This window comes from Haliotis cracherodii, unplaced genomic scaffold (assembly GCF_022045235.1).
Source record: "Haliotis cracherodii isolate W230 unplaced genomic scaffold, xgHalCrac1.p SCAF_7, whole genome shotgun sequence".
In the NCBI taxonomy this organism is placed as follows: domain Eukaryota; kingdom Metazoa; phylum Mollusca; class Gastropoda; order Lepetellida; family Haliotidae; genus Haliotis; species Haliotis cracherodii.
The window spans coordinates 16,523,803-16,551,488 of record NW_027266330.1 but is presented as its reverse complement, the minus strand read 5'-3'; the positions used below and the strand labels follow the sequence as shown (position 1 = coordinate 16,551,488).

At 38.9% G+C, this 27,686-nt stretch overlaps 3 protein-coding genes across 3 annotated transcripts in view; all 3 read right to left on the bottom strand.

The window, feature by feature from the left end:
- Positions 1 to 2,964: 2,964 nt before the first annotated feature.
- On the bottom strand, positions 2,965 to 10,127 carry LOC139447271 (arylsulfatase B-like). Its single transcript, XM_071228566.1, has 14 exons — positions 10,016 to 10,127; positions 9,741 to 9,852; positions 9,251 to 9,302; positions 8,787 to 8,890; positions 8,360 to 8,466; positions 8,164 to 8,228; positions 7,976 to 8,077; positions 7,623 to 7,686; positions 5,102 to 5,199; positions 4,483 to 4,619; positions 4,083 to 4,141; positions 3,798 to 3,921; positions 3,452 to 3,594; positions 2,965 to 3,137 (listed from the first exon to the last, which is right to left on the bottom strand). The coding sequence occupies exons 1-14, from the start codon at positions 10,110 to 10,112 to the stop codon at positions 2,965 to 2,967; spliced, it is 1,437 nt and encodes a 478-aa protein (XP_071084667.1). The 5' UTR covers positions 10,113 to 10,127.
- Positions 10,128 to 13,326: 3,199 nt separating this feature from the next.
- LOC139447358 (arylsulfatase B-like) lies at positions 13,327 to 19,392 on the bottom strand. Its single transcript, XM_071228664.1, has 14 exons — positions 19,296 to 19,392; positions 18,711 to 18,822; positions 18,371 to 18,422; positions 17,440 to 17,543; positions 17,099 to 17,205; positions 16,753 to 16,817; positions 16,483 to 16,584; positions 15,832 to 15,895; positions 15,523 to 15,620; positions 14,916 to 15,052; positions 14,491 to 14,549; positions 14,203 to 14,326; positions 13,857 to 13,999; positions 13,327 to 13,499 (listed from the first exon to the last, which is right to left on the bottom strand). Exons 1-14 carry the CDS (start codon positions 19,390 to 19,392, stop codon positions 13,327 to 13,329), a joined length of 1,437 nt encoding a protein of 478 aa, XP_071084765.1.
- A 3,488-nt stretch (positions 19,393 to 22,880) lies between these two features.
- Positions 22,881 to 27,686, bottom strand: part of LOC139448703 (monocarboxylate transporter 12-like) — a 31,553-nt gene continuing 26,747 nt past the window's right edge. Inside the window, exons 11-12 of the mRNA XM_071230253.1 lie at positions 27,472 to 27,531; positions 22,881 to 22,996 (exon numbers count right to left, since the gene is read on the bottom strand). Of these exons, the coding sequence (XP_071086354.1) occupies positions 22,881 to 22,996; positions 27,472 to 27,531 (176 nt within the window). The remainder of the gene's footprint in view (positions 22,997 to 27,471; positions 27,532 to 27,686) is intronic.

Here is a 27,686-nt window from a genome sequence, read left to right as displayed (position 1 = left end):
TGCATTATTATGGTGATTCCTCTCATATGCCGTTGTGGAATTGTATGCGTCAGAACTATTTGTGTGTAAAAGATCGTGCATATGTATGATTAGAATTTGACAAAAGATCAGTATTACCCTAATTCACATAATGAATCATGCTCCAACTTCAATAAAATTTTGCTTACGCACGCAGTTGCCGAAGTATATTAGCAGCACATTGTCCTTCAATGGTCTGACATTTCGGGAAGTGGTCAATCTGCAGGATTCCTTTGGGATCCCAGACAAACGAAGGAATCGCCTTACCACCAGATGGAACATAGTTTGCCTTCTCCGAAGGATGCGTTGAACCAAAACTACTGCTTTAACTGTTGTTTATCTAATAGTGGCGAACCCAAGACTCATCCATGGCTCAAAATCGCTCCACAAACGTGGCTGGGTCTGATCCTGCGGGGATGTCGTGCAGGAAGCTGAGGTACCGAAGTCCCCACGATCCCCAGCGAGGTGGCCTACTTTTGGGTATCGGTGGCCTGTAGCCCGTGTTTTAAGCTGTATGATTGATATCATTATGCCCAAATGTGTCAGATGAAATTTCTTTTTAGATATAACTTTGCACGAATGACTCACTTGTGCATATATAAACTTAGTCTCGTCGCTATATGGCTGAAATAATGTCGATGCGAGGTTTAAATTTTAGATCACTCACTAACTCTTTGAGGTTGTCTTTCCCCCACAATGCATGAATGCCTTTATTAAGATAACCATGTTTGATCGATAAAGTTACCTGATACTTCGGGCTTTTCTCCCACAATATGTTAACACTGTGGTGCAACTAGAACATAGAGATTACTACACGAGTGTCTGTCAGATACAATTTATCTTACAGCGAGTTGTTTCAAAACATATCTAACGATCGAAAGCGAGTTAGATACGCTTTGTAACAACGAGTTGTAAGATCAATGGTATCTGACAGGCACGAGTGCAGTAATCTGTTTCTTACACACACTAAAATCGCACCTTTTTTGCATCGAATCGATGCATTTTGTCTAATTCTCATGATCGCAGCAGTGCATTAATACATAACACCACTGTCATAAGTGACGTCATCCTATGTATTGCTTACTATCCATAAATAATGTGACCCTACACACAAAAAATTCCGCCATATTTGTGGATTATCAAGGAGATGACAAAACAAAGAACACTCTGGATGCCGAGTTGAAAGTTCACACCTCAAAGAAATTGCCAAATATGTACTACAATGTTTACTTCCGTATGACATCACTACCGGTGACCGACTTTGGCAATGGCCATGAGGTAAAGTCAAATGTAATATCTTTACAGCGTCTGAGACGAGCTGTTATTTGGCGTTGTTATTAAAGACAACGCTTTGAGATGATTCAGCATAAGTCATGCTCTTTCCCAATGATAAAATATTGTCTTTTGCCACATATACAGTGATACACATGTACATGTGCCCTCATATTGAAATCATTCGGTGTATTTTCACATATAAGAGTCCATTTCATAAGGTTTTGTCAAAGTATATATCCGTATGATGTGCATAGCCATTCTATACACCTTATGACCTTGATGTGTGCTGTTATGAGAAGCAAGCATACCTTACCTAAACACAGCGAAAATATAGGTGATCAATATATAGTTGCTCAACTGCTTAAATGGCAGTCGGCGACTTTTAGATCAATCAGATCTATGTTTGTGCTATGTATGTATACAAAATGCGACATGTTTTTACACACATGGATCACTTAGGTTTATCCTTTTAGTGGTATGCATGTAGGGTACTGTTTGATTGTAAGGCAGTGTTTGTACATTTTGTGTCGCTTTACGAACTGGATTATGTATCTCCCAGTCGTTTATTTAAGGGTTAGCATCATACATATACATGCAAAGTTAAGACGTTGGAGATCGTGCTTAAAAAAACATGATTTATTCGGACAACAGTACTTCCGATGTGGCAACCCATGTGATAACTCATATCATGACCATTGGTTAGATTAGCCTGAAATGAATTGATATGCTCCTTATTGTTAATTGTGAAAGATACATGTTATCAAAACAAGGACTGGTTGGCTCGGAGTCAGTCTACTGAGTCTGATGGACATTCATTTTAAACTGTGGCACGGACCAACACACACACAAACGGGTGGCCCAGTCGTCTAAGGCGCCGCGATTCGCTGTGCAGAGTTGCGTCTTGGGTACGCCAGAAACCTGTGATTGTGGGTTCGAATCCCGGTTCGCCCCGATTATGTTTCTAGGTTTGTCAGCAAAATACCCGTGCTCGTGGGTTTCACCGAAGTGGTTAACGTCTGAGACCTGTATCACTTCGGGCTTTCCTCCCACATTAAGCTGACACGCCGTGAATACTGGAATACTGTTAAAAGCGGCGTTAAACCCAACTCACTCACTCACTCTCTCACACACACTCACACACACACACACACACACACACACACACACACACACACACACAATATTCTTGAATGCGATGATTAACCCCATTTCACCACACCTCATTTCGTCAAACCTCTTGGCCAAAATCACCAGTGGCACCCGTTTCAAGCACACGCAAAAACAAGTAAATTCTCCACAAAAAAACAACAACATGAGAATGATTTTCGATTTTCAATGAGCGTGTTTGCATCAATAATTAAAAACATACCAGACGATTCATATTGTCCACATTTGGGAGATGATTTTTCATTTTAAGAATTTGTAACAATGATTGATATTTTCATTCGAATTTAATGATTTTGCCGACATGATATAACAAAAAAATTATTGGATGCTATAATAAAAGTCAAGATCAGTCATTGACGAATTAATCACGCTGGGCATGGCTGTGCTTTTGATAACATAAAGCAACATTAGAATAAATTGGTGACACATTTTCACTTATTATGTGCATACTAAATACAGCATTTGCAATATAGCATGATCAATATTTGACATAAGTAAATCTGATTAGCACCACCCGGGGCTCCAAACGCCTCCATATTTTCTTGGATCAGATGCAGGATCTGGATTTGGATAATTGGCTGGCACCATCGTCTTCTTGTACTCCTCAAACCGAGCACGCAACTTCGCCACCATGTCCGGCGTCTTCTGTGCAAGGTCGTTGTGCTCAGTTGGATCCTCTGGATGTGTATCGGAATATTTGTTAGGGGAATAGAGCTTTAGAAACAATATGCATTCTTATATATTCTGCACATCTCTTGGAAACAGCCAGTGCCCTGTGGTATGGATCATGTTGGTTAAAATAGGATGATGAAAACCTAAAATAAACAAGGTCTTGAAAACCATCGGTATGTGTGGGTTCTACAATGCATTGAATGTATATTGCTGTGGATCGATCATAATCAAGTTAATTGTTGCAGCAATACTTACCGGTGCTAATAGCCATTGTGTCGGAAAGATATGACTGATGACTTTTCATCAAATAATTGCGTACCTCGAATGTTGAAGAGTTGGACTGGTTCATCTCCTTTGGTGTAAACTGGCTCTTTATATATGTCATCCTGGGTTCTGTTCATGGGTCTGAACCAGCCATCAAGTTCTCCAGGGTACCCTAGGATCAGCTTGTAGTCTCCTACTCTAATACAAGAATGCAGACACCACCGCATCAAATAAGGATCTGTTCGCTTTTAAGACTGTATTTAGTTCAATGGCATGTGATATTGCATGTGAAATAAGACGGTCATTAATGTTAATATGCAAATCGCCGTACAGAATCATACAGGTAATTCTGACAGTATGTTGCATGTTATCTAATTTGATGATAAAACATCCTAAAATACCTTATTCCAGCATGACCTTCCATTGGAATTTCAAAGTAGTCAATGTTGTAGATGAACTCTGTCCTTGGCGAGGGGAGGCCGTTTCGAATCGAATCCCAAAGACTCATTCCATCAATGGTAGGTTCTTTGCCCCATATAACATGAAAGGTGTAAAAACAATTCGTAATACCTTGCCGATGTGTTTTGTTTAGAAACAGTTTACCAAACTAACAACACATTTAAGAGTATATGGCTTATTTATTGTTGTTACAAAATTCGGGGCAATATCAATGTGAATCTCCCTACCTGGAGTTCCCTCAGCAGCAGATACTAAAGTGGGCTTCCAGTCGACAGCGTGGATCATCCTGTTTAGAGGTAGGAACGATTCACAGATAAAATAAACCGCATGCTGAAAGACACTTAACATTGACCACACCATTTCAATAACATTTAGCTTATGAACTAAATATTAAATGAGGAGTATAAAAATAATTATAACTAAAATATCATACGATTCCTACAGTGCGATTACAGTTGTGTAACAATATGTACATGGTTATGCTGTGTCTTCCTACATTATATAGAACCCTTACTCTTTTCTTGACTAACCGTTTGTTTGTTGAAATTTGAATAAGTGTCATATATTTTACTTTGTATCAGGACTGGAACCATTATCTAAAACAGGATTATTGAGTTGTGGTGTTACCCATCGTATCTTGTCCCTGTCTTCTGGAGCCCAGCACCATACATGAAGGATGCCCCCTTAGTGCCTCCCTCCCAGATCGTGAACTTCCCTCCCCTCAGAGGCCAGTTGTTGGAATACGCTTGAATATGACCTCCATTCTGAATTATCAATAGTTCCTTCAATGGCACAATTTCGTGATTAGCAGTTTGATGAAACACAACTATCCAGATGAACCAATACCTGTTTGCTTAACTGCAACGAAAAAGTGTTTAACGAAAAGAAATGTGCACATATAGCAGTAAAACGTAGTCTTGTCTCACACAGTTGTAATGGGGAAAGTATGATGTATTACATAAAACTGCTTGGTGACATGTGTGTATCTTATTTTATCATCCAGGCAATTCATTCATAATATAACTATTTACAGGAAAAACATACTAGTTTTGCTGCCCTCTATTTCAGAATGACAAAACAACATACTTTTGTCGGATTTTGGCAAGCCATAATTAATGTAAAAAAACGAGAAGTCTTCCCTTATCTGTCTTAATTCACAAAGCTGTCCAGCGAGTTCAAGAATCGAGTATCATTCTGTCCAAAATTTATTTGAAATCTCGCCATTGATGACACTGGAAATACTTACATCTGCAGTGAATAAAATCAGAGTATTTTCAAACAAGCCCCGATCTTTCAGGGCCTGGGTAACATTTCCCACTGCCTCATCCAGGGCAGACACCATTCCTGTTGGGAATGCAAATAGTTGGGTTTTGAACAATATTTCAAATATACTCACACGCAAAAGAAACGCAAGTGGTTTCAAGCAAATAGGTAACAAACACGGAACCATAAATTGATACGAGTTTTAGCATGTAGTGAAGGCTGATGGTGTCATCAATATTTTTGGTTGCATTTTGGAAGCCCCGAGTAAAAACGCAACATAAAAAACGAATCGCCAAATCGCACTATTTCAATGAATATGTGGTTATCATGCACCCATTTCTCGCGAAATCGAAAATGCACGAACTGTCACGAACTGTAGTGGGTATAAAACTGTGGCCGATTCTTGGACCTACCACTCCTTGCTCAACAATGCCACGCCTCTCTCAAATTCAGAGACACCAGGCTATCGACGTTTGGAAGCTGGAGAGTCTGTCCAAGATGTTGCCCGTCATTTCAACGTTAACATAACCACAATTTACCGTCTCCTGCATCGATACAATGCTACACAGACCACAGATGACCTTCCTCGGAGCGGTCGTCCTAGGGTCACCACACCTCGACAAGATCGGCAGATTACCCGTCAACATCAGCAACATCCGTTCCTAACTGCAAGTGAAAGCGCTCGACAGACCATAGAAACACATAATCGACACATTAGCCGGGACACTGTGATCCGACGTCTCTGTTCCAACTACCTTAGTGTAGCCGACCAGCACGTCGTCCTGTTCTCCAACCACGGCATCGACAAGCATCGACTTCAGTGGGCACAGGGTCATCAGAATTGGCGTCATCGTGAGTGGAGGCGTGTCATCTTCTCTGATGAAAGTCGCTTTTGTGTCTCCTATGTAGACGGAAGAGTCAGAATTTGGCGGCGTCGTGGTGATCGTTTCGCTGACAGAAACGTTGTGGAAAGGGGTGGACCTAGCGTCATGATATGGGCAGGGATTGGACTTAATGCGAGACTTAATGCGACCCATGTGCCTACTGAATGTTGGTCAAGGTCGGGGACACGGCGTCACTGCTCAGCGGTATATCGACCAAGTGATCAGACCCCATGTTGTTCCTTTTTTGCACATTAACAACACATTTTCCTACAGGACAACGCTCGTCCCCATGTTGCCAGAGCTACCATGGCCTTTCTGCAACAACACAACATCCGTGTTCTACCGTGGCCAGCCCTCAGCCCTGATCTGAACCCCATTGAACACTTGTGGGATGAGGTTCAAAGGCGTCTGCACAATGTGCGCCCAGTCCCTACAACTGCCGATGAACTACGTACAGCTGCTCTGGATGTGTGCAGGAGGATCCCTAGGGCCTTCACAAATCGTCTGATCCACTCAATGTACAGGAGTGTGGCAGTGATCAATGCTAATGGTGGTCACACCAGGTATTGACTGACATTTTGGGTATTGACCCGAAACTGTGTAAGCCCTTAACATTTGAAAAAACTATTATGTCATCAGCCTTTTAATCCGTTACATTGTCTTCAGTCAATTTTTTGTCAATCTTGCCCAATTAGTATTTCTTGTCTTTACTGTTGGATATAAATAACATGTATACTGCATACTCGACTTGCGTTTCTTTTGCTAGTGAATATATGTCATGGCGTGTGATCTATATAGGGGTCAAATCAACAATATCAAACAAATTATGAGGACTTGAGAGATAATTGTTTAAAGTGTGTGTGAGTGAGTGAGTTTGGTTTAACGCTGTCGCCGCTTTTACAGTATTCATTGTGTGTCAGCTTAATGTGGGAGGAAAGCCCGAAGTGAGGTCTCAGACGTTTACCACTTCGGTGAAACCCACGAGGACGGGTATGGTGATGACTAACCTAGAAACACAATCGGGGCGAACCGGGAATCGAACCCACAATTATAGGTTTCTAGCGTGCCCAAGGGACGCAACTCTGCACAGCGAATAGTGGCGCCGAAGACGACTGGGCCAACCGTGCCCCCCACTTTGCAATGATAGTCATTACTGTAAGTACTATTCCGCGTCGCCAGAATGGCTTACATTCTCTTTATAAGTATTAGCACACATCAGCTGTCTTCATTAAATAACCATCGCGGGGTTTCGTGATTCTATTTCCAGTGTAGAGGACTGTGGAATGTGATTCAGTGGTCCGTGCCACAGTTTAAAATGAATATCCCTCAGACACAGTAGACTGACTTTCTTTCACAATTAACAATAAGGAGCATATCAATTCATTTCAGGCTAATCTAACCAATGGTCATGATATGAGTTATCACATGGGTTGCCACATCGGAAGTACTGTTGTCCGAATAAATCAAGTTTTAAAGCACGATCTCCAACGTTTTAACTTTGCATGTATATATATGATGCTAACCCTTAAATAACCGACTTGGAGATAACATGTATCTTTCACAATTAACAAGAAGGAGCATATCAATTGTGCCCCCAATTGTTTAAAGAAAAAAACATACCACTGTACTTTCTTCGCCCTTCGTTAATCACGTTCGGATACATATCCTCATACTTCTTCGGCACCTGTGATGTCAAACGTTGAAGTACATACATTGACAAACGGATCATACCCATATGCATTGTGAACAAACAAATCACCCTCAGTGACATCACCATAATCCTATTTGCATTAATCAGCAATTGTTCATGTTAATGAAAATGCATTGATTCAATCGTGCTTATACATATGACTTCTTAAAATATGTCTTTCGGCAATGCCGGAAATGTTACAAAGCTGAGCACTTGCTCAACTCTCAATCAAGGCTGGTAAAAGTAAACAGGTACACGTTTTCAACCCTGTGATTTCCATTACCTCAATTGGAGCATGTACACTTTGATAAGGGAGGTACATGAACAGCGGCTGTGATACATCATGACGATGGATGATGTCAACGGCTCTCTGGGCGAATGTGAACTGAAATAAGTATAGGAGGTAAATAGGAACTTTTATACAATGGTCGAACCTTAGATATATCCAATCAATCGGCATTGCATACTCACAGCAGAATATTCTCCAGAATAGTTTCTTGCAGGAAGCTTATTGTCCCTGTAGTCTAAGTATCCCCCTGACGAAATATGAAATATGTAGATTATTATACATCTGCTTACATGAACATGCTTGAAACTGAAACGTAAATCCATGAAACGAAATCTAAAACAAGCTTCAGGATAACCCTGAAAGCATAATAATTCGCACCAGCAGTGTGAGTGAAGTAGTCTTCAGCCGCATTGTAATAACCAAAGAAAGTATCGAAGCCTCGGTACGTTGGTGTGCATTCCCACTTGCAGAAACCAAGATGCCATCTGAAATGATATTGCATGTGATGAGTATATAGCGTCAAACAGTCACCTAAATGCCATTCACACTGCAGAAACCAACATGCAATGGAAGTAGACGTAAATGAATGCATGTATATGTACATTGGCATATGTTTCATTTTGGAAAACGAATACTGGTATGCTTATTACAGTATATCTTTCATTTATTCCATTTATTTCTACTTAGTATTTATTCATTTTTAGTGTAGTATATAATACCCACTTTCCAATTATGTGCGTGGCATAACCATTCCATTTATTTCTACTTAGTATTTATTTATTTTTAGTGTAAATATAATACCTACTTTCCGATTATGTGCGTGGCATAACCAAGTTTCTTTAGTTCCTGGGGGAGGAATGTGTAGTTGAGGGGCACACACACTGTTTGGTCCCCGTTTAGTGCCATATGCTGAATATGAATTTGTCTTTGTAAGAACTTCCCATTTGCTCACAGTTGAGGTGAAATGAAACTCAGAATGATCAGAATTTATAACAAACGGCCAGAGGGAGATGTCGACAATTACCCAGCCTTCTAGCTACTTATAATATTCAACAAACAATTAAGTGATACGTCTGACAACAAGGCTCTAAGACAGGTCCAGTCGAACAATGAGTCAGGGGGTAAACATTATGGGAGCATAAGAATATTACTAAATCCAACTAGTAATTTTTCAGGGACTTCCCACTTACATCATGATCTATAGTGTAAATACCCTGCTCAATGCGATGATTTACGTCCTAATAGCTATTAACTAAACGGCAAAATTACCTGCATGCCTGCATGGAATGGATACATCCCACTCATAAAAGCTGTACGAGATCTGAAACAATGAGTGTCTGGATACCTGCATAATACTTTAATGCCATTACATAGGCAGTTCAGCAAGTTAGTTCAGTTCTTTAACTGCATGCCCTGCTGTTATTTTATTTTTATAAACGTATGCATAGGAATATATACCAAGAAATAATGCAGTTCAATACATACACACACATTGTTAAATGTATCCTGTAACTTTGCTCATTGCCAAATCAAATCATACATATATATATATATATATATATATATATATATATATATATATATATATACACACATATATAAATACATATAATGTGCTTTGTTATGCATATATATATATATATATATATATATATATATATATATATATATATATATATATATATATATATAATGTGTTTTGTTATGTATTTTATGTTTTCGCACGGTGAGAATGAAAAATGATATAACAACAATTTACGGGCTGCACAGAGGCTGGACATATGCATTTTCAAAGATGATTCCCTCTGCGGCCAGTTTGTCGATGTTTGGGGTCTTCATGTCAGGATTACGGAAACCAACATCATTCCAACCTGCACAAACACAGTGTTTTCCCTGAAAACTCGAGTATGAAACGGTATATACCGCTGTGTTATTATATCTAATTTGACAAAAGACACATTTGGAGTGTCACACTGTTGCAATGGGTATTTCTCATTAAATCAGTTTGTAATTGCCTTCAATATCTAAACTCACCTAAATCATCTGCCACAATAAACACGATATTCGGACGCTGTGCCGCTGATAATGATAAGAAAACCAGGAGCAGAGCAAAGAGCTGTCGAACCCCCATCACATGTGCTTATTCAACATAATGAGACAGCATTATTTTATCTGTTTATATAAAGACCTTTCAGTGTGAAAGACTAGACTGATAAAGCATATCTATAACTCAGTCTTGACCTACATATGTTGGTATTTGTAAAACTCACGCTTGTTCAAACGTAATTCATAAAGTAGGAACGTTGAAACAGCTTTTATGACAATTATGGAACGACGAATATGTTAGTGCAAGCACCAACATGAAACAATTTGGGCATCATTTTTCAGACCATTAGCCACACACTGGTAACAACGACTGTGACATACATCCTTATCAGATAAAGAAAATATGCACCAACGACTGTGACATGCAGACCTGTCAGATATAGAAAATATGCTGACAATTTCATGTCTTGATTTGACCCTGTCTTCAAATTGCACTTAGCCATTAGTATTAAGGGTGTCGTTGTGTCCATCATGGCTTATTTTGTATAGTATTCGAATCCAGACATTCCCTACGTACTTTCACTTTGTACAGGAGACTCTTGACGAGAACCTTGTTTTTTAATGTTTGCATAAATTGCTGGGTCTCTATCCTAACCTCGAATCCTCACGGGCCCCTCTAGACATGACACATTGTAGTTAAACCATCGGCAATGAACTCAATGTTGTTGTAGTTGTTATGAAGTTGTAAATCTTTCTGGATTCACGTTCGCCTCGACGAGGAAAAATAGTATGAAGTAGTACACATATGCAAGTAAATGTTCCTTGCTTCAGTTTCAGTTCGGGGAGATCAGTGCCTAAAGTCATGTTGTATAATACAGTCATCCAAGCATCAGTAGATGCCATCATCTCGAAGTTTAATCAGGCATGTCCGTGCTGAAGATATGTTTGTAGCTGTTCAATTTGGTTCTGTTATTAATATTATTCGGTAATGTGATATCTCAACTCATAACTGAAACAACCTCAGCACCAAGTCGTCGTTCGAAACCTCAACACATATATTTTAGGACAATAACTGAACAGTTATTGTTGGGGGTAATACCCGCACTGCAAATCAAATAGGCTGCCCCTAAGAATACGCCATATTGGACCTATTTGTAGTTGTTATTATTTGCAGATGATCAATCACGAGTACGAAATGCATGTGTATTATATGTGTATGTTTGTGTGCTGTGCTCAAATATAACTATGTTATTTTTAGAGAAGCATTCATTCTTTGGGTTACAAGAAACGATATCCATATGTTATATCTGTAATGAAAGGTTTTGTCATTATATAAAACCTATTCATATCATGACCTGTGACTATTCTTTAATCATTTGTATTTGTTATTTTTTTAACTACCGTAGCAGGAAAATTAGAAGTTATGTTTACTAACTGAATAGAACATCAAACCAAAGCCAAAACAATTGATTTATATAATCAATATCGAGTTTAATACAACAGACTTCGATAGAGTTTGATCTGAACGTTCAGGTATTGTTAATTAAGTTTCAAATGGCCAGTTCCCTCATCGTGATTTACCCAACAGAACTAGAAATATATCACACTATTGAAACCGACCCATTTTGGTTTTATGTTGAGATACTTTAATAATGATTCCAAAATTGAGTTGGTTTCAATGATCTTTTTTATTTCTTGCTCAAGGTGGGAAAATCCGTGAAAGGGAATTGGTTATTTGACCAATAATGAACGATATCAGACCAACAATATATATGAAGCTTAATTTCAACTTCTTGGCCAAGTTCCCTTGTTTTGATTGTGTCACTCCAAGCAGACTATGTTTATCTTGTGTAACAAAGCATAATTGATGATCATGGGATGCCTACTTCTTGACTAAGAAGACAACTGATTTGAAGTCCCCTGTACATTTCCGACCATGTCACGAGCTTACTCTCATAAATCACTGTCAGAGTGATAATAATAGGTGTTCGCCTAAAGATGAGCGTATTCCGCCCCACCAGTGGTATCCGTCACAAACACACGCAAAAGCAAGTCAACTGTTAACAAGAAATACAACAACATGGATACAAATGTATCTTCGAACGATCGCAGAAATCTGTATACGAAAATATATTTGCGAGCTTTTGCGATAAGCGTGTTTGTGTTACTAATTGAAACATTATCAGATGGTTGATATTGTCCAAATGTGGGAGATAGTCCACATTTACAGCATTTATAACAACTGTTGATATTTGTATTGGAATTTGATGTCTTGGCCGACATGATATAGCTAGAATATTATCAGTGATTGATTAATTTATCTTGCCTAATCACAACTTCAAACAAGCACCATACTACATAACGCAATGGGCTAATCATAAAATTACCCCAAAAAAGATATATGGAATGAAAACGGATTGGGCCATTTGAAGAACTGAAGCTAAATATCCGATCAAAGGTACAACATTAGACTATAGATATATAATTTTCAATATACCAGACTCATGGACAAACACAACAATCAGGAAAACTAGAAAAATAGTTTCACAGAATGTGTATATAAACAGTTGCTTAAGTGATCTGATGAAACCTGTTAAAGGCCCTGTAATTATGTATGATAAATTAATATAATATTAATATAATCTCAGAAATTGTTATAAATGACAATCACATTTTTACTGTGAGTTTAATTGAAAGATAAAAACAAACTGTTTATAGATGTAAACTGAAGGATGAGAAACTTGTAGATTTTCAATACAGATTTCAGTAGAGGTAGCTTTTGTTATGCTGTCAGTGGGGACATCGGCCATCGGCAATGTAATGAAACTAAACAATTTTGGAAAGATCTCTAACATTGGCTTTATAATTATCTTTCACAAAAGAATTTGACAAAATATCTTATTTCTCTTATTTTCTCAGTCACACAATTTTATTGGGAAAGAGGCATATTCATGTATGTGGAATCAAAGGAATCAAGCCGAAAATAAATATTAAAACTACTTAAAAAAATGTAGTGCTATGTTAAAGGATGACAGAAATAACTTTAACAAATGTGTATTGTGCCATTCTATGCAATCCGAAATATGTATTTGACGGAATACTGGATTACTCTACTTGAACAATAAAAAAAAATATAAAAGCAAATTTTATGATGCCTACCATGGCTATGCTTGAAATTAAATACTTCGTCGTGAAGTAACATGAACGAAGATTGGTGACACATTTTCATTTATTATGTGCGCACAAAATACACATTTAGCAATATGGCATGATCAATATTTGGATATAAATACATCTGATTAGCACCACCCGGGGCTCCAAACGCCTCCATACTTTCTTGGGTCAGATGCAGGATCTGGATTGGGATAATTGGCTGGCACCATCGTCTTCTTGTACTCCTCAAACCGAGCACGCAACTTCGCCACCATGTCCGGCGTCTTCTGTGCAAGGTCGTTGTGCTCAGTTGGATCCTCTGGATGTGTATCAGAATATTTGTTCGGGGAATAGAGATTTACAAACAATATACATTCATATATATTCTGCACATCTCTTGGAAACAGACAGTGTCCTGTGGTATGGATCAAGTTGGTATAAATAGGATGATGAAAACCTAAAACAAACCAGGTCTTGAAAACCATCGGTATGTGTGGGTTCGTCTATCTATTGATTGTATTTTATTATGGGTCGATCAAATCACGAGCCGAATCCAAACACACAGTTTGTTAAGCTTTGCTGCAGGACACATAGATGTTTTAGGTACTGTGTGATCACCACTTAGGAGATCTAGGAAAGACATGACCTATGACTCTTATGTGGAATAATTGTGTACCTCGAATGTTGAAGAGTTGGACTGGGTCATCTCCTTTGATGTAAACTGGCTCTTCATATATGTCATCCTGGGTTCTGTTCATGGGTCTGAACCAGCCATCAAGTTCTCCAGGGTACCCCAGGATCAGCTTGTAGTCTCCTACTCTAATACAAGAATGCAGACACCACCACATCAAATAAGTATCTGTTTGCTTTTAAGGCTGTAATTAGTGCAATGGCATATGATATTGCATGTGAAATAGGACGGTCATTAATGTAAATGTGCAAATCGCCGTACAGAATCATACATGTTATTCTTACAGCCTGTTGCATGCTATCTAATTTGATGATAAAACATCCTAAAATACCTTATTCCAGCATGACCTTCCATTGGAATTTCAAAGTAGTCAATGTTGTAGATGAACTCTGTCCTTGGTGAGGGGAGGCCGTTTCGAATCGAATCCCAAAGATTCATTCCATCAATGGTAGGTTCTTTGCCCCATATACAATGAAAGGTGTAAAAACAATTCGTAATACCTTGCCGATGTTGGTTTTTTACGAAACAACTTATCAACCTATCAACAAACGACACATTAAAAGTTACAAAATAGGTTTTCATTATTGCACTTGTGAAATGTCAATGAGCATCTCCCTACCTGGCGTACCCCCAGCAGCAGATACTAAAGTAGGCTTCCAATCGACAGCGTGGGTCATCCTGTAGAGATACAAATATAAAATAAAACCCATGCTTAAAGCCACCAAATACTGACTGTTGCAATTCAATAATTTTAGCTTATGTACTAAATGAGAGGTATTAATAAAAAAATATATAAGGTGCATTTGGAAGAAACTAAAATATTATAAGATTCGTATAGTGCGACTACAGTTGTGTAACAATATGTACATGGTTATGCTATGCATTCAAAATAGGACATTTTATACAGCCCTTTGCATTTTACTGACCAACCGTATGTTTGTTGAAGTTCGAATAAGGATCATTTACTTTAATTTGGATCAGGACTGGAGCCTTTTTCTAAAACAGGATTATTGAGTTTGGTCTAATTGTATGCTGTGGTGTTACCCATCGTATCTCGTTCTTGTCTTCTGGAGCCCAGCACCGTACATGAAGGATGCCCCCTTAGTGCCCCCCTCCCAGATCGTGAACTTCCCTCCCCTCAGAGGCCAGTTGTTGGAATACGCTTGAATATGACCTCCATTCTGAATTATCAATGGTTTCATACAAGGCACACTGACCTGATTAGCAGTGTGTTGAAACATAGCTATCCAGAAAAACAAATACCGTTTAATATAACTGTCAAGAAAATGTGTTTAACCCTTCGTTAAATGAAACAAAATGTGCACATATAGCTGTTCAACGTATTCTTTTCTCACACAGCTATCATGGGAAAAGTATGATTATAACAGAGAATTTCTTGAGGGCATGTTTCTTACATTCATAATTATATAACTATCAACAGGAAAAAATACTAGTTCTGCTGCCCTGGATTCAAGATTGACAAAAAGCATACTTTTGTTGGTTTTTGGCAAGCCATATTTAATGTTAAAAACGGGAAGTCTTGCCTTATGTGTCATAATTCACAAAGCCGCCTCCGAGTTAAAAAATAGAGTATCATTTATGCACAAAATTTATTTAAAATCTCGCCATTGATGACACTGAAAGTACTTACGTCTGCGGTGAATAAAATCAGAGTATTTTCAAACAAGCCCCGATCTTTCAGGGCCTGGGTAACATTTCCCATTGCCTCATCCAGGGCAGATACCATTCCTGTTGGAAATGAAAATAGTTTGCCAGAGTTTTGAACAATATTTCAAATATGTCATGATGTGTGAACTTTATCCGGGTCAAATCAACTCATCAAGAGGAATACAAACTTTACTGAAACAATGATCATGATGCTTTCTGAGAAACAAAATATGAGGACTTCAGAGACAAGTTTTTTTAAAGAAACAGCTGGGAAATACATAAAATTGCATACCACTGTACTTTCTTCGCCCTTCGTTCATCACGTTCGGATACATATCCTCATACTTCTTCGGAACCTGTGATGTCAAATATTAAGGTACACACATCGACAAACGGAACATACCCATATACATTGTGTTTTGTTTCTTTGTTTGTTCTTTAACGCCGCACTCAGCAATATTCCAGCTATATGACGGCGGTCTGAAAAATAATCTAGTCTGGACGAGACAATCCAGTGATTAATATCACGAGCATCTATCCACGCAATTGGGATCGATGAAATGTATCAACAAAGTCAGCGTGTCTGACCACCCGATCCGTTAGTTGCCTTTTACGACAAGCATAGTCAGCTTTTACGGCAAGTATGGGTTGCTGAAGACCTATTCTACCCCGGCATCTTCACGGGTCGATTTACATTGTGAACAAATGACAAATCAGTGACACCATCATCATCCTTAATCATCAAATTAGCACCAATCAGTAATTACTCATTGAAATTGTAATGAATTGATTCAATCGTAAATATACATATGATCTCTTGACAACAATGTCTTTACAAATAATCCAACTGCCGAGCATGTTGAAAAACTGACCACTTGATCAACCCTCAATCAAGGCTGGTAAAAGTAAACAGGTACACGTTCTCAATACTGTTTTCATTTACCTCAATAGGAGCATGTACACTTTGATAAGGGAGGTACATGAACAGCGGCTGTGATACATCATGACGATGGATGATGTCAACGGCTCTCTGGGCGAATGTGAACTGAAATAAGGTAAAGGTAAGAAGGACTGTATTCAATGGTCGAATCAGTACACGACTCCCAGAGGTGTCATATGTATCACAGGAAATATGCATTTTAAAATTAGTCGTGATTGGTATAACAATTGTAACTGAGGTTAGTAGCAAAACAATTTCAATTGGCATACTTACAGCAGAATATTCTCCAGAATAGTTTCTTGCAGGAAGCTGGTTGTCCCTGAAGTCTAAGTAACCCCCTGTTGACATATGAAATATCTACACTATTATGCATCTGCTCACATGTACAGGGTTGATACTGAAACCTAAATACATGAAACCAAATCTAAAACAAGCTTCAAGACAACCCTACCAGCAGTGTGAGTGAATATGACAACCCGACCAGCAGTGTGAGTGAATATGAAATATGTAGATTATTATACATCTGCTTACATGAACATGCTTGAAACTGAAACGTAAATCCATGAAACGAAATCTAAAACAAGATTCAGGATAACCCTGAAAGCATAATAATTCGCACCAGCAGTGTGAGTGAAGTAGTCTTCAGCTGCATTGTAATAACCAAAGAAAGTATCGAAGCCTCGGTAAGTCGGTGTGCATTCCCACTTGCAGAAACCAAGATGCCATCTGAAATGATATTTCATATGATGAGTATATAGCTTCAAACAGCCATTTGAAAATAATCACATTTGTAATTTGGTGTATGAATGCTCGTACATTGGTGTATCTAAGAACGACAATTGTTCATCTGAAGTAACAAATACAGGACTGGTTTATATATTGCAGTATATCTTTCATTTATTCCATGTTTATATTATCAACATTTCTTGTTTTTTCCTCTTACTGTAGCATGATACATACTTTCCGATTATGTGCGTAGCATAGCCGAGTTTCTTTAGTTCCTGGGGGAGGAATGTATAGTTGAGGGGCACACACACGTTTTGGCCATGTTTTAGTGCCATATGCTGAATATGAATTTGTCTTTGTAAGAAATTCCCATATGCAGACAGGTGACGTAAAATGAAAATCATTTATTAAGATTAACAACAGAGAGATGTAGAACTACCAATACTTCTGGCTATTTCAAAATTCTACAAACCATAAAGTGATACGTCTGACTACAAGGCTCAAAGACAGGTCCAACTGAACAATGAATATATGGGCAAACCTTAACGGAGCAGAAGAATATCACTAAAAACAACTAGTAATTGTTCAGGGACTTCCCACTTACATCACGATCTGAAGTGTAAATACCCAGCTCAATGCGTTGATTTACGTGAAGATCAGAGGTAGAATAGGTCTCCAACAACCCATGCTTGCCTTAAAAGGCGACAATGCTTGTCGTAAAAGCCGACTAACGGGATCGGGTGGTCAGACTCGCTGACTTGGTTGATGCATGTCATCGTATCCCAAATGCGTGGATCGATGCTCATAACGTCAATCACTGGCTTGTCTGGTCCAGACTCGTTTATATACAGACCGCCGTCATTTTGCTGGAATATTGCTGGGTGCGGCGTTAAACAACAAACAATCAGTCTGTCAATTTACGTCCTAATATTTATAAACTAAAATCCTTAAGTACCTGCATGCCTGCGTGGAAGTGATCAGTCTGACAACACGGCTCTAAGACATGTCCAACCGAACAATGAGTGAAGGTGTTAACCTTCAAAGAGCACATTACTGTCACTAAATATAACTTGCAATTTTTCAGGGACTTCTGTTATTATCTACAGTATAAATATTCTGCTCACTGTGTTTACTTATATCCTTATGAAGTAAAAGGTATAATCACCTGCATGCCTGCATGGAATGGATACATTCCACTCATAAAAGCGGTACGGGATCTGAAACAATGAGTGTCTGATATCTGTGTATTACAATTACATACGCATGCGCAGTTTCACAAAGCGAGCTCCTCCTAAATCAAGTTCATTCTTTAACGCCCTGCTACATTTGTTTGTTTTAAATTGTTAATAGAAATGTATTTATATACAGTTTCAGGTAATGGCTGTTGTAACTTATTGATGTGTGTGTCATATTTTACATAATTAGAATTGGCGTTACAATCGATGTCTTTTATTATGTCTCTTGTGTTTTCATAACATTGAGAGTGAAATAATATAACAAATTACGGGCTGCACAGAGGCTGGACATATGCATTTTCAAAGATGATTCCCTCTGTGGCCAGTTTGTCGATGTTTGGGGTCTTCATGTCAGGATTACGGAAACCGACATCATTCCAGCCTGTATAAACAAACGTTTGTCCCTGAATACACATCTATGAGAGAGTCAGTGGTAGAAACTTACATATATAGACCACTAGTCCTTATAATGATAATATATAGCAAAACCCCTAAAAAATGGCAAATGTCTGCTAGTCTTTATGATACCTTTACTATTGGGCAGTTTGGCAAGGACTATAGGATTACAGTGATAATTTCCAACGCCGGAGAGTACACGCCACTGTGTTAGTATGTCTACTTTGAAATGACATATTGCTTCCATGGGTACTTCACATTAAATCATAAGTAATTGCCTTCAATATCTACACTCACACAAACACAGGGTTTTCCATGAAAACTCGGCTGTGAGATGGTATACACAACCACTGTGTTATTATATTTATTTTGACAAAAGACACATTTGGAGTGTCACACTGTTGCAATGGGCATTTCTCATTAAATCACTTTGTAATTGTCTTCTGTATCTACACTCACCTAAATCATCTGCCACAATAAACACGATATTCGGACGCTGTGCCGCTGACAATGATAAGAAAACCAGGAACAGAGCAAGGATCTGCCGAAGCCCCATCACACTTGTTCCTTCAACATAAATGAGACTGAATTCTACTGTCTGCCTACATGTTTGTATAGCCTGGACTGATAAAGCATAATCTCAACCTTGACCTTCATGTCCTGGTATTTGAGAAATCAAGTAGGAATGCTTAAACAACTTAAATGAAAACGGCGTGCAAGAATCTACACTAAACAGTTTGGACATCAGTTCTCTCACCATCAACCGCAGACTGGTAACAACGACTGTAATACGAGTATACATTGCTGCCAGAAAGAAATGCAACAACAAATGTGACATGCAGTTCAGTCAGATATAGAAAATGTGCTGATATATTTATTGTAGATTTTATCTGCACTCGTTCGTAAAAGTAGATCTTAGGTACGTACAATATGTTTGAAAAATACAATACATAATTCAATATGCAAAGCTGGCCAGTTCATCCTATGAACAGATGAATTAGAGGCATATTTGGCATGACTCATATTTACTCATATATTGTCAAAACAAAGTAGGGGACCATGAAATATAAATATTATGGTAGGTCGTGAGTTGAAGCTTTGGAAAATGATTGCCGCGCTTTGGTTTTGAAACCGTTCTTACGCCCCAAAATGCCAAAAAATACTGCACGTGGAAAACGGAATTCCTCCATACACATGTTTAGAGCATCATTCGTGATTTTGAAACTTGAGTGAAAGGTCGTGAAATTGCTCGGAGCAATTAATATTGTCAATTGTCATTAACCGAAGTAAACTCCTGAGCTTCCTTCTCTTGCTTTAATACAGTATTTGTGATCAGATTGGAAATGCATCGTCTACGACGTGATGAACTCCTACTGACATGCTTCAAACTAGAAGCAATGTGGCAAATGTATTCAACAACATATAGGTCAAGAACAAGTTAAGAATTGACAAATCAGAAACCAGCTTTAAGAAATTGAGCCCAAACACCATATCAAATCACTGTTTACGTTTCTGACTTGCTCGGCGACTACGTATTGTACATCGTTAACAAATCAGCATATTCTAGCCGGAAGCCAATGATGTTTGAAGCGTTGAAAACGGAGTAATCGCCGATGGTGTCAGATGTATCAGAGGAGTCCGGATTCTTTCTGAACTCGCTGGATAGGCGTGAACGTTTTTTGAGGCGTCCCAACGAACGCCATGCGAAAGTCAACATAAAGCAACATAACATATGTTGGGATGGGTCTATACTGATATGAGTCATTCTGGCCCACGTTTTGTCTTTCAAGACGATGTCGCTCGTGCCCAACGTACACGTATCGTAACTTACTACATCCCGCAGCAAAACATCACCAGAATGCACTGGCCAGCCACGAGTCCTGACTGTTTTCCTAAACAGAGCACTTCAAGGACGGAGACGTGTACACCATACGGCAAAAGCCACACCCGCTATGTTAGCAAAACTGGGACAGGCGCTGCAAGATAAGTGGACAAGACTCCCTCTGATGATCATTGAGGGATTGATTCTGATCATGCCATGTCGTACTAACGAACGTCTGACCAATCATGGGGGCATGACCTATTACTGATCAAGTCACCTCAAGCGTTTATTTTCTTACCATACACCCTTGCCGTCTTTTTTTGTTCTTTGCACCCTCACAATACACCGCCAACGTGTTCTTTTGATTGTCATGTAACACCAAGTCCTTCCTTTTTTTCCCATCCATTCATTGCCATCGCTGGCTACCTCATCGTTGTTTTCGAATATCTCCCACGCTTTTTGGAAAGTATATATACTTTTCCTGAAGGAGACTCCTTGAAGTAGTGAGTATTTGGTAATCAAGTGAATGAATAAGTATTCATTGTTTTTCTATAGTATTCGAAATCAGGTACCCCGACGTACTTTCACTATCAACATGAGGTTTCCTTTAATTCTTGCATAGGTTGCTGGGTCTCTTTCCTGACCTGGAATCCTCACGGCCCCCTCAAGATATGACACATGATAGTAGCGTCTGAAATTATTTGTAAGCTGTAGTGTACAGGGTAGGATTATGTTCAAAGGCTAATGCTTTTGAATAGGGCTCCAAGTGATAATTTTGCATCAAATGTACTGTGAGTGTTTCACGTCGGTTCACACATTTTAACAACATGACAAATAAAGTCAGCAAAGAATGATATGAATAATGATATTATTTATCATAACGATTTTTTCCTGAACATTGCTGTTTGGTCAGTAGGTACCTAGCTTCCTTGGTCTAATGGTCTAATGTGCCGTGATTTACAATGCAGAATTATATCTCTTGGCCACACCACCCAGGATTTGCAGCATTTATCTGTCAGAACCATACCTTTGCTGCTGGGTTTCAGCAAACTGTTTAAACATTGAACATCTACTTCTTGAATCACGATGGACTTTCCTCCTATATTTAGTTGACACGCCGTGATGTAACTACCATTAACAGTCCAAAGTGGTGTTGGACCGAAATCACCAACTGTATCAGTGAATCACAAATAAAGACACATGAAGTTGACGCATATATTTTTTTCATGTGACACAAACACGAAATGAAATTCACCCATCACACTACATATCATTTAAGCCAAATAAACACTAATCAACATACATTTTACAGATTACATTATTCAAATGTGTTCATAGGCTCGAGCCAGGCATCATGTTCTTTTTGGTCGCCTGGTATCCGGTTGTAGTCTCTAACCCTGTGAACAAGCAATATCCGCCGCTCATCTTATTGTTCCTAATATGTATTGTTCAGTATGAAGTTATGTTTGAACACCTCTATGTAAGGAATTCTCACGGTTAAAGTCGTGCTCTCGAAGTCTTAAAACGCACTTTATTGGTGTTCGTTCCATGGGTTGATGTATTACTACTCGGCTATAACCTAATACATTATTTCCGCATATCCTTCTATTGCAGGGTGAACGTCGTCAAGACTTTATACGAACTCGGTCGTTGAAGACGGGAGACACTCCTGATAGATTCTAGGTGTCTTATACATTTTCCCTTTTTCAGGAAAAAAAATAGATACATTTCCAAAGCGGTGGTACGAGTAATGTTATTATAGATCAGTGCACACCTGCGAGCATATAACATGGCAAAAGATGATCACTCTGGAATAATCGCTGTAGGAAAATGACAGGGTAGGGTCATACTTGTAAATATATGCTGGGATTAATACAGCTGCACGGTAAGTAGGTTATTGTGGAGGTCCGTGTGACAAATGACATGTGTTCGTGCGGTTGACACATGTATTGCTGTGGGGGCTCTATCTAGGCCACCGTGAAGATCCTGATTAGACTACATCTGGGTCAACCAATGCTTGTCGTAAGAGGTGACAAACGGGATCTGGAGTGTGTGTGTGTGTGTGTGTGTGGGGGGGGGGGGGGGGGAGGGGTTGCTACTGCCAAAAACGTGTAATTCCAGACATGCATCATTCTGTAGTAACTGCAATTTCTTAAGCGTTAGTATTTTCTGTAAATAATAATAATCACCCCGTCACCCCGTCATCTCCTTTAAAATAAAACTTAAGCATTCTTCTCGTAGATGGCCGACATAACCTTTATGACCTCTTCAAACCCATTACAAATTGTCTTGGCTTTTTTCCATCCAGAATGTCCTCCTTGTGATCTCCTTCCAGATTCTGGCAGAGGCCAATTGCAGGCATAACCTTCTGTTGGACCGCCATTCTAGTGCGACATGAAATTGCTCACACTGAATGATTCAGTATGCCGATTATACTGTGGAACAGTATAATGAAGTGTATATGATCTCTAAGTATCGTCTTTTAGCGTCTTTCTGTATGAGACCGGGGACCAAACCACCAACCGTCCGCTCTCCTGGCAGACGCTCTATCATACCAGTGAATAAGTGATAAGCGTCCACATAAAGTGATGAAATTGAAGTTTTATGAACATGCAGCTGTCCACGTCTGTGATTAATTTAGTTGTATTGCCGAGATTTTACTCTACCCTCTCTGATATTGTTAATGTCAAATTTTGTCTCGTCACGATATGGCTGAAATATTGCCGATGTCACGTTAAACTTTAACTCACTCACTCACTTCCCTCACTGTTGTCGTCGGTAGCACTAGAAATGACACAATATACACGGTCGTCTGGCCAATTTGATCTCGGATGTCTATAATGCTGTTACTATAACTATAACTTGATGTCGCAGAGATGGAACATAAATACCCCTGATGTTTAGACATTTGGATTCTGGTATAACAAGTATTATCCATTTCAGTTGACATCAGTCTCAAGTGAGGGGAGGTAAACTTACAATTGTTTACTGACAAAAACGAATTTCATTACAAATCCAAAATGCACACTATCCAGGCTTGTCCTGATACATTATTGACATGGTGATCGACCATAGTGTCACAAACACTATGACATATTGTTTTCTATGTCTGGGAATTGTCAATGACAATCATTATTAGAGTCGCAAACCCGTATTGATCCTCCATGTTCACCTCCATTTTGATGTCCAATCACTTGATCTATCCTAGCAATACCAACACGTTAATTGACATCTGATATCAGCCAAAACATCTGGGAATAATTGTCTCTGTCATTTCCCGTGGCAGTTATATACTCACCTCTCGTTGGCTCGTTTCTTTACCTCCTTCATGTTCTCTTTTAGATGATCCGAACGCCTCCTTGGTCTAGTAGTTGAGCCTCCGCCAGGACAGCGAAATGCCGTGGGTTCGATCCCCGGCCGTGTCATACAAAAAGACGTTAAAAGATGGTACTCGTTACCCTGTCTGGCGCTCGTCATTGAGGGGCTATAACTAGGACTGGTCGGCTCGGAGTCAGTATGCAGTGTCTGAGTGGGGTATCAATGATAAATTGCTGCTTGGTATCTCAGTGGTATAAGACTATAAAATTGGCATTAGTCCGGACTACGCACGCACTCACGCACTCACGCACTCACGCACTCACGCACACACTTAAATGCACGTCTCTGTATAATTGCAATAATCTTGAACGCGACGTTAACCCCATTTTACCTCACCAATCAGATGATCCCGGTAACTATATCATTGCAGACACATTTCATTGGTGATGTTATGCGTAACGTTTCAAGCAGCATGTAAGTCAAAACTGGACTGTAGGAGGAACGTATGAAGACCTTTACCAAGAAGCCCTGATATCTTGACGCCACATACTTTCTTTTATAATTTACAACCCTCCCATCTAGCGGTTTTCGTGAAAGGTGAGATAATATGAATTGTATATTCAGTGTATCTATACATAAGATAACTGTGATAGCCCAGATTTCGAACTTACCAGATGTCATTTTTAGCAAACAAATAACAACTACATGTTGGCTTTGTTTGTTTGTTATTAAACGCCATACTCAGCAATATTCGAGCGATATGACGGCGATGTGTACATATTCGCGTCTGGATCAGACAATGAACAATTCCATCTGGTTTGAAAGACCATTTATACATTTGTTTTGTTGTGAAAACAGTGGACAATGTCTCCTATCTCATTGTTCCGGTTTGAACCTACATAACGTTGAGTAGCAAAACCGAAAAGAAATATATAATGTCCATGATGTAACCACAAGGCCCAATCGTTGTGCAACGTTGCGTCCCTTGGGCACGCCAGAAGCCTATGATTGTGCGTTCAAATCCCGATTACGTTTCTAGGTTTGTCCGCACCATTCACGTGCTCGTGTTTTTAACAAAAGTTGTGCTTAGCCAAGGAGGATGAACTCAAGTGTCATCTCTATTCCTACCCATTTGGTGATGATGTGTATGTTCCGGGTCATTTGGTCAAGATGAGTCTATTTCGACACATTTTGAAAAAATGTGTATATTTCGGCACATTTGGTCATGATGTGTATATTCCGGCACATAGGGTCATGGTTTATATATATGTACCTATCAGTGCTAATTACCTGCGGTCTCCTGTTTGCCAATTGTCGATTGCCTATTATCAGTGATAATTATCAGTGATAAGTCCTGGGTTCCAGTTGTCCATTGCTAATTACCAATCAGCGCCAATTAATTGTTGGTTTAAATGTAAGTTTCCACCTTTGTTATCTTATTACTTTTGTTGTTCGTACAGGTGCATATATATGTTCTCTGTTTCAGAGTATTTATTCACCTGATGAAGGAATAAGTATATACTCAGCAGTGTTGTCTTCGTCATAATATAAAAGTTGATGTCAATAAATTCTCCCTCCAATGTGTATCACTTCTAATCACCAATCAAAGACGTATCTATAAAATATTTAATAACACGTTCATCTTTTAACCATAGCCACTTGTTTCTCCACTTCAAGAGCGGGTGGCCCAGTCGTCTAAGGCGCCACGATTCGCTGTGCAGAGTTACATCCCTTGGGCACGCCAGAAACCTATGATTGTGGATTCGAATCCAGGTTCGCCCGGATTATGTTTCCAGATTTGTCAGCACCATACCAGTCCTTGTGGGTTTCACCGAAGTGGTAAACGTCTGAGACCTGCATCACTTCGGGCTTTCCTCCCACACTAAGCTGACACGACGTGATGTAACTGTAACACTGTTAAAAGCGGCGTTAAACCCAACTCACTCACTCAAGAATGATGAGATTTGTAAATGGTTCCGAGAAGTCATGATTAAAGGATCTGGTCAACCTTCCTCTGCGAGTCGTGTAGTCTACAATTCTTATGGACCTGGAATTTAAACCAGAAACAACTGTGTACACGGTAATCGTTAAAACAGACTGAATATATTGTACCGACAATAGCCGTATAAATGACGTGAAAGTAATTATACAATATCTACATTAAAGTAATAACGTCGGCTGCCCATTATGTTATCAATACGATAATTTAGTATGACAAATGAGATATGTTCTTATGTACGTTTAATTACTTTGATGAATGATTAACAATAAAAACAAACATTGCCATGTAGGATAATGCTGATCTTGAATTATTATTGTTAACCAATGTTGTGTCTTAATTCCAATGAACAGACTACACACTATTGTATATTTCACAGGTCTATAAGTCAAATGGAATTACTAATTCTTCATCTGGCAATCGTTCTGAAGCATACATAATCTTGTTCTTATTCGATGCATCAACATAATTTATTTTGGTAATTACGTCAATGAAGTGCATTCGCAAGAGGATGCTTGAAAGTGTTTAATAACTATTGTACCTACATATGTTTTGATAATTGGTTGACAAACAATCTTCTCAAGTGAGCTTATTGGATGGTGCGTCCATCGCAGCTCACATATCGTGAAAATGGTATCAAAGTAATGGTGGCACCATACATCCACACATGAAAGCGGCAACCATGTTGAAAATGTCACAACTTTATCGGCAAGGCATTCCTTATCGGAAGGGCAGAACATGCTAACCCTTTTCGCGAGCATCTGATGTCATCATTGATGTTCAACGACCCATTCATTCATATTATTGTCACTGCCATTTTGCCTTTCACGCCCAACGGAATCTGTTTCGTCGGATAATCGAGACTGGTTGTTCTCTGACGTTGACGTTTTATATTTCATATTATACAAACTTGTAGTATACATGTGTTAATGTGTAATTTCTCATCTCGATGAATATGTGCGTGAAGCTGAATTGTGTTATCCCCTGCTGGGATATCAATGCAATGTTGCTAGAAGTGGCGTAGAACCATCCTCGATCACTAATGATCTTAACTTCTATAAACTTCAATTTAGGCAAAATACAAATTGGAAACACAAATAAATGCCTTATATTTCTTTGTTTTAAAAACATGTTCTCACAAATCCTTGAAAACGTTTTGATTATGCAAGGTTTCCGCGAAAAGGGCCCCTAGCGGGTGAACCCGTCGTTAGCGTTGTAGATAGGCTTTAGCTTGTACAACATCTTTTTCTCAGTTTGGAAAGCGCCGATGTTAAGCTTACTCTTTGGCTTTTATTTACTACTATGCCCTTGGACCGTTAGGGCTTTAATAAGAATTAAAGCACAAATCTCCTGAAAAATATTATCCTGTTTGTGACAAAAAAAAGGACGTCACCTCTTATTCGCCAAAAGTAGGTCATTTCCGGTTAATGCAAAGGCTGAAATATCTCTCCAATGAAATCGTTTAATCGTCTTTAAGCCACTTGTCGCATTCCTACGGAGACGTCCGACTGTCAGCTCCCGCTTATCTTCCATGTCGGTGTACAAGAAGCGTGTTTCTGAAAACAAGCATAAGTCTTTTCGTCACATAACTCGTCGAAATAAACACAAACTCAAAATGCCAAAAAATAAAAATAATAACAGTTCGAATAGGCAATACTGATTATTCTTCAGTTATTTTCAGATGTTGGGCTATAATCGCCGTCGTCTTAAC

Bases quoted from the DNA above. Each gene is read 5' to 3' on its own strand.
- LOC139447358 (XM_071228664.1), bottom strand. From the start codon at position 19,392: ATGGGGCTTCGGCAGATCCTTGCTCTGTTCCTGGTTTTCTTATCATTG. The intron at 17,206-17,439 runs GTATGTATCATG...ATATCATTTCAG, and splicing joins GCTACGCACATAATCGGAAA to ATGGCATCTTGGTTTCTGCA. The intron at 16,818-17,098 runs GTGCGAATTATT...ATATGTCAACAG, and splicing joins CTACTTCACTCACACTGCTG to GGGGTTACTTAGACTTCAGG.
- LOC139447271 (XM_071228566.1), bottom strand. From the start codon at position 10,112: ATGGGGGTTCGACAGCTCTTTGCTCTGCTCCTGGTTTTCTTATCATTA. The intron at 8,078-8,163 runs GTGAGTATGCAA...TACTTATTTCAG, and splicing joins ATTCTGGAGAATATTCTGCT to TTCACATTCGCCCAGAGAGC. The intron at 5,200-7,622 runs GTATGTTTTTTT...CATTCCCAACAG, and splicing joins AGGGCGAAGAAAGTACAGTG to GAATGGTGTCTGCCCTGGAT.